Genomic DNA, 12,524 nt, shown 5'->3' with positions numbered 1-12,524 from the left:
AGGGCACCGCTGTCCAGCTAACAAGCCTCAAACAGCCAGCCGGCCTGGGGTTAGGAAAGTGGCCTTCTCAGCAACCTCGGGCCCTGGGCAGAGGACGGAGTGGAGCGCAGACCCAGGGGCAGGGAGGCCAGCAGAGGCCTCAGCCTTGCCCTGAGTGAGCCCCAGAGGCTGAAGAGGCCACGTGCCTAGTGGTCCCTCCTGCCTGCTTCCTCAGGCCCCCTGGCCCTCTGACGGATTCAGGATGACAGACTGATGAAATGGCTCCTTCTATTCCATTTGGGGTCAAGGGCCCTGCCTTGTGCTTTCCCTCCAACGGACTGTCACACTGTGTGGTAGCTTCTGACAAGACAGCAACTTATTAAAAGGGCAGAGCAGGGATGCTGACTATGCTGGCAGAGGGTGTGCAGTGGGCACCTGTCACCTCAGCTTGGCCTCTACGGGGGAGGAATGACCACTCACATCCACACCTGTGGTGTGACGTGCTGCTCAGATGCCACAGCGTGTGTGTGTGTCCGGGGACAGAATCAGAGAAATGAAGCTGTCAGGCCAGCTGCACAGCTGGGCGCTTTAAACCAGGAGAAGCAGGAAAAGACCCTATGTGTGTGGGGGGTCTCTAACCCACCTCCACGTGGCGCACTGCAGATCACAGCTTCAGAACGTGGGAGGAGTCACACAGCTGCCACCAACAGCTGGCTCAGCTGTAGACTCTCGTCCTGGCTGTCCTTGAGCTACCTCCCTCCCCAACCTGGGCTCAGGAGAGGGGTGGCAGGCAGAGCCAGTAATCAAGGAGGGAAATCCTAGTTCCGGCTACTGTTGGGTAGGGCCTCCCAGCTTCCAGGTCCTGTGCCCGTCACTGTCGACTCCACTGGTCTCACCCCTCACAACAGGTCTGCCAGGGCGCATCGTTCTTTCTACCTCTTGGAGACAGAGGGGGACTTGCAGGTACTTGGCAATTGGCCCACGGGCAGCAGACCTCAGATACGCCCACAGCTCTGTCTGACCCACGGCCTGTGGCACCACCACCTGAAGGGTACAGAGGCTGGCCCCGGCTGCCTGGGACTGGATCTGGCTGGATCCGGCTGGGTGCTGGTGCCAGAGGAAGTGCGCGCATCCACCCACCTCAGCTGAACCAATCCCTGAGATGTGGACGCACATGCCCGCACATAGCCAGGACACGACAGAGAGAGGCTCCTCTCACCAAGCACTTGTGCAAGATGGCTGGTGCACACTGGGGCAGGGGGCCCTCTGGGGAGACAGGGCTTTCTTGTCAGGTTCAGACCCAGGGGGAGGCGTTCCCCATGTGACCCCTGGTATGATGTTAGCTGTGCGATCCGTGCGGACGCCTTTGTCAGGCTCTGCTCCTGGTGGAAGCTGGATGTTGGCCTGTGTCCAGCTCTTTTTCTCATCCATTGAGACAAGCAGGTTGTTTCTTCCCCACTTTGCTGATGGGATAAGTTACCTCGATATTTCAAATACAGAGTCAGACTGGCATTTCTGCAGAGATCTCTAACTGGTCCTGAGCTACTGTCCTTTTTATGTGTTGTTGGATTCCATTTGTAGCGTTTTGTTGAGGGCTTTTATGATATATTTTCTTATTTTTTAATTAAACTTTTGGTTTTGAGATTTAAAAAATAGTTATACTAAACTTACTGTGGTAATCATTTTGCAATATTTGCATGACACGTCACTGTGTGGTATACCTTCAACTTACAGAGAGCTGTGTGCGAATTCTATCTCAATAAAACTGGGAAAAAAGTAATCACACACTCATACCCGCATCTAACCCCTGGCATACACACTGCACACAAACATACACGTGTATACCCAATGCACACTATAACCTACACATCCGTGTACACTCAGCTCATGCACACACACACCCCACACTCATCCACATCACACACATATCATACACACTCAGAATGCTTATATCACACATGAAAGACCTACACATACACTATACACTCACACATATCACACACTGAAACCACACCCTCATGCCACACCCACCACACCAGCAGACACTCATAACCCACACAAACGCACACAAACACATAGCCCTGTGTTTACAACAGTGACTTCGGCTCTTACCTCCCGTACAGAAACTGGAAGGCTCCACAGCTGTAATTTCCATACAGCACTTAGATGTGAGCTGGAACAGAGAGAGGTGGCAAGGTCGGGAAAAGTGAACGCTGGGGGCCTGGTGAGAAGCCACCCTGTGCTCCTGCTCACATCCAGCCTCTACTCACTGAATTAACGATGTTTCTCAGACCCTTGAATCCTCTGTCCACGCCAAACATGTGATCTGGGCGGTCTGCAATTTCCAACAGCTTTAAGGGAGAGGAGGTGCCTTGTGCCCATGGCCAGGGGTTGAGGACACAGCAGGTCCCCATCCCAGGAGATAGTCTCTTGCCTCACACTATGCTGGACTCCAAGGCCAGACCCTGGCGTTTGCCATCAGCCCACCCCAAGGGAATGGACAGCTCTTCTACCTGTACTTCCAGAGCGGGTTTTACACACTTGTTATTCATTTCTGCAGTGGCTGTCTGTTTTCCAAAGACTTACACATTCTCTGGGTAGATCATCCTCTGGGTGGCCCTGGGAAAGCCAACTTTGGAAGCTTTCCCCTACTAGGCTCACCAGCGGCACCATGTTACTTGTACTGAATTACCTGGTCTTTCTTATAGTTGCTTACACCCACGCAGTAAATACTCGCCCCCATTTTCTGAGAATTTGCAGCCTAAGAGAAAGAAAGTGCTGAGTATAAATCACCAAATACATCAAGCATTATGCTGGTAATGATGAACTGGACTCACTTCATCCTTAGTCTTATTAAATGAACTTGGCAGCAATGGTCCATCGGTCAGAGCAATAATCAGGCTGGCAGCTTCCCGGTCTGCAATAGAAGCAGGGAGTGGCCTCGTCGGCAAAGGCACCGGGTGTGACCAACCGCAGGGTGCCAGGGCCACAGCACTGCCCCCCACACCTCCTCCTCCTGGGGAGAGGCCACGCAGACCCCAGCACCCACCGTGCACAGTGCCTGGGGGACTCTGCATCCCACTCCTGGAGGGAGAAGCAGCTCAGCCCAGGACCCACTTTCCAGATGAGGAGATGGAGCCAGCTCAGGGTCCTTCCTACTGAACTCCCACCACTGCCAGATGGCACAACCTTTGCCCTAACAGGTGACTCCAGCTGTTTCACTGGACGAGTGTCAGCCTTTCGGGTGGGCAAAGCAAGGAGCAGGCAGACCCGACTGTACCAGGCCCCGCAGGCTCTGTGGAAGGCTGCGCTCCTGGTCCGGGCAGTGCCTGCCCACACTCCTGCTGGCACCTGTGTCCCCAGTGGTTCCCAATGTGGGTCAGAGGCGCTTGAGCAGCTCAAAGCCTTTCCCACTAGGCCCACGCATCTCTCCTGACAAGAGCTGTAACCCTACAGTCTAGACAAAGATGGTTCTGGCCCAGCACAGCCTTTTCCACTGTTGGAGACACAGTCCCAGGATGACAGTCAATCAAGGGAAGGAGCAGACTGGAAAAGGAGTCACAGCCAGAAATGGGATGGAGACAAAAGCGAGGTCGGCAAGGAGGAGAGCAAGCTCTTTTCTCTGAAAACTGAAGCCTGTCTGCTCTAGGGCCCCGGGCTGTTCCCTCCCTTCTTGTGCAGCCCAGGGGTAGGGCAAGAGCGCATGTTTACTAAGAACCAAGAATGTGCACACGTGATCCCGTGTATTCTGAGAAACATCACTGAGGGGGCTTTTATCCTCATTGCACGGAGGGGGAACCTGCAGCTCAGAGAGGGCAAGCAACTTGCCCCAAAGGTCAGCGCTAGGAAGTGGCCGAGGTGGGTGTGCCAGGCCTCACTGAGGCCCAGGCCTGGCTCCATCCCGGACAGACCTGCCCATGAGGAGTCAGCAGGCAGCTTACCTTTGGAGTACACTTGTTGGATCTGCTCATTGGCCTGCAACAACATGAAGGAAGGTTGAGAGGCAGTGAGCTCAGCCAACAGCACTCTAAGAACTTGACAAGCAGAGCAAATTCCCAGAGCGCCAGCAGGCTGTACCTTTTTAAACCCCTCCTGCATGTTTGTGTCTCCTGAGGGCACCACATTCTGAAGTCGGTCAAGACCATCGTGTATCTCATTTCTGAAGAAAATCAGAAAGGGGGTTGAGGCGGAATGGGGGGCTGACGGATGAAAACCAGCCCCACGCTGTCCTGGCACCATTCCACCCTGTGCTGAGTGGCATGCACAGCAGAAGACTCAGTCAAGTGGCCCTGTCATGGCCCATCCGCCCTGTGTCTTTGACACTGACAGGCCTTCATGTCCCCCAACTGGAGACATGAGGGGGACACTGGTTGTCTGGTCCCATGGGTACAGCTGGCTTTCAATGGGCTCCCCGTCTCAGGCACGCAGACCTCAGGGGACCTCACCAAGGGCCCTGCCTTGACCATCCATGTGGGAGTGGGAGCATCCAGGATGTCCCCTGTGACGCTGGCACACACAATGTGACTGGCAGGACTGCAAAGCACCCAAGGTCCCCTCGGGAGGGCACGCGGTCCTCCAACAGGTAAGGGTGAGTTTGGAGAAGGTCATCCACCTGATGCCCCCTGCTCCCATCGTCCCTGTCACAGACCCCCAAGGATGACTTGGTGCCTCCAAGCCTCTCCCCATTCTGTAGTTGGTGCTAAAGGAAGTAACAAAGCTGCTTAACTAGAGGGCTCAGCTCCTGGACCTCATGTGTCCTGAAGGAAAGGACCAAAGCTGGGGCAGTGGCCCTGAGGGCTGTCCAAGCAGGTGGAAATGCCATGGTCCCCAAGCTGCCATGGGGAGGTGGCCAGTCAGCCATTGTTAATGCAGAAGCACAGGCTGGGACTGCGACACAGCAGGGGGTGGTCTTGGGTCCAGGTTTATCCGATGTGACAGGGCTGAGTGGGCACAGCAAGGCTCAGGAGACCGTGGCCCTGAAGGCTGGCCTCTCACTGAAGGCAGAAGAGATGCTGCCGTGGGTGAGAGCTGAGAGCCCCGGGTCCAGTCCTGCCCAGCCCAGCCCAGGACGTGAGGCAGCCTGGACCCATGGCCAGCGGAGGCCAACCCAGGCCCCGCCCAGCCCAGCACACACACCTGCCCCCCTCTCTGCACATCTGGAAGACGTCCATTTTGTCAGCAGCACCCCCAGTATGCTGAAACTCTCAGCCTCCCAGCCTCTGGCTAGCACCCAGCTCAGCCAGGCTTTGCTCTTGCCTCCTCGAGCTCTCCCTGCTGCTGCTCGGCAGCCCAAGTCACCCCCTGCTCCCAGCTGTGCTCCTCGAGGGACCACAGGCTCCTAGCACCCTCGGCAAGAACCCCTCCTCTTAAAATATCACCCCTCTAAACTCACACGAGCTCACATCTTTTCTGCTCCCCTGAGCCCCACACCCATTCCTGACACCCCCCCATGGGGAAGACAGCCCCACCTTCGCTCACCAGAGATGACCTGGGAGGCCCTCCAGGAGCCTCACACAGCTTCTCATGGTCTGGGCCCTGAGCCCCTGCCCTGGGGGAGGCAGTGGTCTTCCTCTCCCCCAGGGCTGCTCCTCCACCTGAGGTCCGTGCCCCGTCCCCACTGCCTCTGTCTCTGCCACCTGCCAGAGTCCCTCCCCATGGACTTGCTTTCTTCCACCTCAAACCCACTCAGTCTCTCTCTCCCAAATAGGAACCACAGGCACACACAAAACCTCGCCTTCCCCTAGGCCATGGAGCCGCCAGCCCAGTCCCTGCTTCTCCTGGGAGTCAGACATGGGAGTCTGTGCCCATGCCCTGGGACCCCCACATGCCCTCCCCTGCAGCCTGGCTCTTCCTGCTCATTGTGTGGTGCTTAGTTTCCCTCCAAGGTCCTGAGCAGTGGCTCTGTCCGACAAATCCTGGGACCCATCAGTCGTAAATGTCCTCCCCCTGCTCTGGTGCTCCACGCACTCTGAGTTGGGTTCCAGTCATTTGTATCCATGGGAACCTGAACCTCCAAACTACTCAGAAGCCCAGGACTTCCTTCCTTCAGGCCTGTGGGCATCTGCTCAGCCCACCTAGGATGCGGGCACGTCATGCCTCCCTCGCGCACACCAGCCCAGTCTTCTGCTCATGCCCCGACTCACTGGCTCCCGTCTCAGACCCACCAAGGGACCCAGCTCCCCTCCACTGAAGCCCCCGGCACTTTGACGCAGCCCTTCCCTTCTTCCCAGGTTCTGACTTCGTCTCCCTTCTTCCTCCACTTGCCCAGGGCAGAGAGTGACACCCACAGCAGGTGCCCAATGCAGGCCACTCTTCATAGCAGCCCTGAATATTGGCTCCACCAGCTCCCAGGAGTCCTCCCAGCCAGCCCGTTCTAAGAAAAGGGTAGAGTTCCCAGGGAAGGACTCAGGAGGGTGGAGGGTGGGACTTATGGGGTGGAGATTGTCTAGAAGCACAGGGGTCTGCTAGTACCAGTGCAGCCAGGAGTCAAAGTGGGCTGGCTATGGTGTCAAGGTGGGCACTGAGGGGAGGCTGTGTCAGCCCAGCCTGCACACCAGTGGGATTCCCACTGAGTTCTCATGGAAGCCCTCAGCTCCCTGGCTCTCCCTGCAGCCCCACCCATGGGTCCTGCCTTGGAGATCAAAGCAGCACTTACCAGTGATGGCAGCATCATAGTGGAGTGAGTTGCTCCCTTTGTCTCTCCTCTCTATGTTACAACTAGACTGACATTCATTAACCAAGAGAGGATTTTCTACATAACACAACAGGATGCCTGAGGGATCCATGTAGCTATACATCTGAATGTGGGTGGAGTGGATCACCAGGAAGCAGAGGAATTAAGTAACTGTACTCCTTTGCCTCCCCAGAGGCAGTGATCCAGGTTGCTGATCCTCACACAGCGGATGGTGTGACTGTGAGTAGAAGTGGGGGCAGCCAAACCGACACACGAATGCTTTTCAAGTGGTAGCCTGGCCCAGGGGAGCATCCACCTAGCAAGGCAGCTCCACCCATGCAAACTCCCCCTACTGAGAGGCAGAGGTTCAGCCCACGGGAAACTGCCCCACGCACAAAGCACAGTGCCTTAGCCCATAACTGCCTGCAAGCACAGCCTAGGCCCATGTGAAAGCACTGCCCCTGCCTAACACAGCAGCTCAGCCAGACCAGCCTGCTGAGCCTAGCAGCTCTGCACACACAAGTGCAAACCGCCAAGTGGCTACAGTCAGTCCACTTGAATACACTGTGGCCCAACTGGCACAACTACCAGCAGATGGGTGGGATCAGAAACAGAGCTCCTGCCCGTACCCCCCTACACCCAGAGGGGGAAGGTGGACTCTGTGAACTGATACTAACACAAATGTGCTAGCAGAGGATCAATGCATCAAACACCATGAAGAACTACAGAAACATGCAGAACAGAAAGAAAATGACAAGTCTCTAGAAACCAAACTAGAAGTCAGAAGATCACAATCTAAATGACAGAGAATTGAAAATAGTTGTCAGAAAGAAATTCAACGAGGTACAAGAAAACACAGAAAGACATTTCAGTGAGCTCAGGAATAAAATTAGTGAGTATGGGGATTCCTTCACCAAAGAGACTCAAGGTCTTAAAAAGAACATACAGAAGTTCTGAATACGAAGATGACAATTAATAAGATAAAAAATAATGTAGGAAACATAAAAAATAGAGCAGACATTATGGAGGATAGAATTAGTGAATTATAAAGTAGAAATCTAGAAATGCTTCAGGCAGAGGAAAAGAAAGAACTAAGATTTTTAAAAAATGAAGAAATTCTTTGAAAAATATCCAACTCAATCAGGATAAGTAACATAAGGATTATAGATATTCCAGTAGGAGATACAGAACAACAACAGAAAATAAGAGATAAAATGACAGAAGCCCTCATACATCAATAATCACTATAAAAGTAAATGGATTGAATTCTCTAATCAAAAGACACAGAGTGGCCAGATGGATTAAAAAACAAGACCCAACAATATGCTGCCTCCAGGAAACACATCTCAGCTCTAAAGACAAAGAGGCTCAGAGTGAAGGGATAGAAGACAATACTCTGAGCTAATGGTAACCAAAAGAAAGCAGGTGTTGCCATGCTTATATCAGAAAAAGACTTCAAAGTGAAAAAGATAATGAGAGACAAAGAAGAGCAGTATAAAATGATAAAAGGGACATTCCACCAAGATGACACAACACTCATGAATACATATGCAAATAAGTACAGAAGCACAAAAGTATTTAAAGCAACTATTAATGGAACTAAAGGGAGAAACTGACAGCAACACAATAATAGCAGGGGACCTCAACACCTCACCCTTAGATCAACGGATAGATAATCCAGAGAGAAAGTCAACAAGGAAATATGGGCCTTAAATGAAACACTAAAGAAGGTGGACTTAATAGATGTATATAGAACATTCTATCCCACAACAGCAGAATATACATTCTTCTCAAGTGCAGAGAGAAGCTTCTAAAAGACAGACCATATACTGGGAAACAAGGCAAGCCTGAATAAATTTAAGAAGACTGAAATCCTATCAACCATCTTTTCTGACCACGATGCTATGAAATTGGAAATCAACTACAAGAAAAAAGCTGAGAAAGTCACAAATATATGGAGACTAAACAACATGCTAATGAAAAACCATTGGATCAATGAAGAAGTCAAAGGAGAAATCAAAAAACACCTGGAGACAAATGAAAATGCAAACACAACACATCAACTCTTACGTGATGCAGCAAAAGCAGTGGTAAGAGGGAAATTTAATAGCGATATAGGCCTACCTCAAAAAGCAAGAAAAATCTCAAATACATCATCTTAAACTACACCTAGCAGAACTAGAAAGAGAACAAAAAAAGCCCAAAGTCAGCAGGAGGGAAATAATAAAAATTAGAGCTGAAATAAATGAAATAGAGACTGGAAAACAATAGAAAGGATCAATGAAATTAAGACCTGGTTCTTTGAGAAGTTAAGCAAAATTGACAAACCCTTAGCCAGACTCACTAAGAAAGAAACAAAGAAGGCTCAATAAATAAAATTAAAAATGAAAGAGGAGAAATTATGATACCACAGAAACATAAAGGATTATAAGAGAGTAGCATGAAAAACTATATGCCAACACTTTGGATAACCTAGAAAAAATGGAATAATTCTTAGAATCATACAACCTCCCAAAACTGAATCAAGAAATAGAGAATCTGAATATACCAATCACAAGTAAAGAGACTGAAACAGTAATCAAAAACCTCCAAAAAAACAAAAGTCCAGGACAAGATGGTTTCCCTGGAGAATTCTACCAAACATTCAAAGAAGATTTAATACCTATCATTCTCAAACTATTCTGAAAAATTGAAGAAGACAAGATGCTTCCCAGCTCATTCTACAAGGCCAGTAATACCCTAATACCAAAACCAGACAAGAAAATTAGGCAAGAAAAAGAAATGAAAGGTATCCAAGTTGGAAAGGAAGAAGTAACACTCTCGCTGTTTGTGGATCACATGCTTCTATATATAGAAAACCCTAAAAAATCCACCAGAAAACTATTAGAAATAATCAACAACTATAGCAAACTTGCAGGGTATAAAATCAATTTACAAAAATCAGTTGCATTTCTATACACTAATAACAAACTGGCAGAAATAGAAGTCAAGAATACAATCCCATTCAGAATAATCCCATTCAAAAAGAATAAAATATCTACGAATAAATTTAACCAAGGAGGTTAAAGACCCATACACTGAAAACTATAAGACATTATTGAAAGAAATTGAAGAAGACACAAATAAATGGAAAGATATTCCATACTCATGGATTGGAAGAATAAACAAAATTAAAATGTCCATATTACCTAAAGCAATCTACAGATTCAATGAAATCCCATTCAGAATCCCAACGACATTCTTCATGGAAACAGAACAAAGAATTCTAAAATTTATAGAGAACAACACAAGATCTGGAATAGCCAAAGCAATCCTGAGAAAAAAGAAGAAAGCTGGAGGCATCACATTCCCTGACTTCAAAATATACTACAAAGCTACAGTAATCAAAACAGCATGGTACCGGCAGAAAAGGAAACACAGATCAATGGAACAGAGTTGAAAGCCCAGAAATAAAACCACACATCTATGGACAGCTAAGCTTCAAAAGAGGGTTTAAGAACATAAAATGGACAAAGGAAAGTCTCTTCAATAAATGGTGTTGGGAAAACTGGACAGCCACATGCAAAAGAATGAAAGTAGACCATTATCTTGCACCATACACAGAAATTAACTCAAAATAGATTAAAGACTTGAATACAAGACCTGAAACCATAAAACTTGTAGAAGAAAATATAGGCAGTACACCCTTTGACATTGGTCTTAGCAGTATCTTTTTGAACAGCATGTCTACTCAGGCAAGGGAAACAAAAGAAAAAATAAACAAATGGGACTTAATCAGACTGAAAAGCTTCTGCACAGCAAAGGAAACCATGAACAAAACAAAACGACATCCCACCAACTGGGAGAAAATATTTGCAAATCATATATCTGATAGGAGTTTGTTTCCAGAGTGTATAAGGAACTCATATAACTCAACAACAAAAAAACAAACAACCCAATCAAAAAACGGGCAGAGGATATGAACAGATATTTTTCCAAAGAAGATATTCAGACGGCCAAGAGGCATGTGAAAAGATGCTCAAAATCACTAATTTTTAGAGAAATGCAAATCAAAACCACAATGAGATATCACCTTACAACCATCAGAATTGCTGTAATTAACAAGATAAAAAATAAATGTTGGAGAGGATGTGGAAAGAAGAGAACCTTCATACACTGCTGGTGGTAATGCAAACTGGTGCAGCCACTATGGAAAGCAGTATGGAGACTTCCCAGAAAACTAAAAATAGAAGTACCATATGACCCAGCTATCCCACTACTGTGTTTCTATCCAAAACATGAAATCAACAATACAAAGAAGTTTATGCACCCCTATGTTCACTGCAGCATTATTCACAACAGCCAAGACGTGGAAGCAACTCAAGTGCCTTATCAACTGGTGAACAGATAAAGACGACGTGGTATACATAAACAATGGAATACTACTTAGCCATAAAAAAAGACAAAATTGTGCCATTGGCAACAACACGGGTGGACCCGGAGGGTACTATGTTGAGTGAAATAATCCAGACAGAGAAGGAAAAACACCACATGATTTCACTCAAATGTGGAAGATAAGAAAACACATGGATAAGGAGAACAGATCAGTGGTACTAGAGGCAAGGGTGAAGGGGGTAAAGGCGCACATATGTATGGTGACGGATTAAAGCGAGACTACAGGTAGTGAGCACGATGCAGTCTATACAGAAACTGATGTAATAACGTACACTTGAAATTACACAATGTTCTAAACCAACATGACCTCAATAAAATAATTAAAATAAAAAGGCAGCACTTACCTGTCTGAGGTGAGGTTCATGAGGGTGTGGCCCCGTGTGGAGTAGGTGATGAACGACATCCGCAGTTTCGGGCTGGGGAGGAAGCACAAACTTGTGAGAAGTCACAAACACAGGTTCAAAATGATGGCAATGCGCAGCCAGGGACGGGGTGCATGGCAACTTCTCTGCTGCCCACCCCAACTCTTCCCCTTTGGGACCATTTTCTGACTCCCAGAAATTCCCATAACTTCAGTGAAGGATTCTGAGGCTTGTGGAGATGTGGGGCCTTCCCACAGTGAGTGCCAGGATGGGATCCTGTTCCATTTCTATACCTCCAACACCCCCAAAGTCTCTCCCATGCACGCACACACACAGAGACACACCCACATGCACATCACACACAAAAGGAGACAGATGCCTACACACCCCTGCATGTGTGTCTCTCCACTGACCTCGCTTCTCCTGTAAAATTCTTTGGATATTCACTCCCTTCCTTCCTTGCCTGTCTTCCTGCCTCATCTCTTCTCTCATCTCAAAGAAATTATTCTCTCTCATCAAAGCCATTCATACACACCACTCCCTTTCTTCTCCCTGGCCACTGTCTTCTGGTTCTCTGACCCTTATTATCTTTTAGCTAAATTGCTACCACAGGTCCCTAGAGAGTTTCCTATTGCTCCTGGCTGTTGTTCCAATTCATTTTACCCATACTTATCTGACATTTTTTCTGAAGCACAACATTTATCATGTCATACACCTGCTCAAGAATCATGTACAGCTCCCTACTGCTCACAGAAGGAAATCCACAACCCTGTACCTGGCATTTTGAGCCCTGATGACCTTGGCCCCAAGCATTCCTGTCCAGCCTCATTTCCCAGCCCTCCCTTGAGTTAACCCTACCCTCCTGCCAAAGAGACCACTCTCTCTACAAGAGACTTCTACAAGAAGTCCTCTTGATGGCTCCTGCTACCCAGCTTTTCCTGGTCCTTCAAGACCTAGTTCAAATGTCCACATCCTCTGGGCAGCCATTAAGGACTTTTGCTGTAGGAATTCTTGCTTTTTCCTTTAAGCTGTCTTATAAGTCCTTTGCCCTTTTCTTTTGGCCCTCAGCACTTTCT

At 48.7% G+C, this 12,524-nt stretch overlaps 1 protein-coding gene across 1 annotated transcript in view; it reads right to left on the bottom strand.

The window, feature by feature from the left end:
* Positions 1–12,524, bottom strand: part of ANTXRL (ANTXR like) — a 47,063-nt gene that overhangs the window by 22,053 nt on the left and 12,486 nt on the right. The window contains exons 3-9 of the mRNA XM_008519257.2: positions 11,431–11,502; positions 4,057–4,138; positions 3,921–3,954; positions 2,817–2,896; positions 2,672–2,740; positions 2,250–2,330; positions 2,092–2,152 (exon numbers count right to left, since the gene is read on the bottom strand). Of these exons, the coding sequence (XP_008517479.1) occupies positions 2,092–2,152; positions 2,250–2,330; positions 2,672–2,740; positions 2,817–2,896; positions 3,921–3,954; positions 4,057–4,138; positions 11,431–11,502 (479 nt within the window). The remainder of the gene's footprint in view (positions 1–2,091; positions 2,153–2,249; positions 2,331–2,671; positions 2,741–2,816; positions 2,897–3,920; positions 3,955–4,056; positions 4,139–11,430; positions 11,503–12,524) is intronic.

The sequence above is a fragment of the Equus przewalskii genome, chromosome 1 (assembly GCF_037783145.1).
Source record: "Equus przewalskii isolate Varuska chromosome 1, EquPr2, whole genome shotgun sequence".
NCBI lineage: Eukaryota > Metazoa > Chordata > Mammalia > Perissodactyla > Equidae > Equus > Equus przewalskii.
Note: the sequence above shows the minus strand (reverse complement) of the source record. Positions and strands in the feature narration are given on the sequence as shown.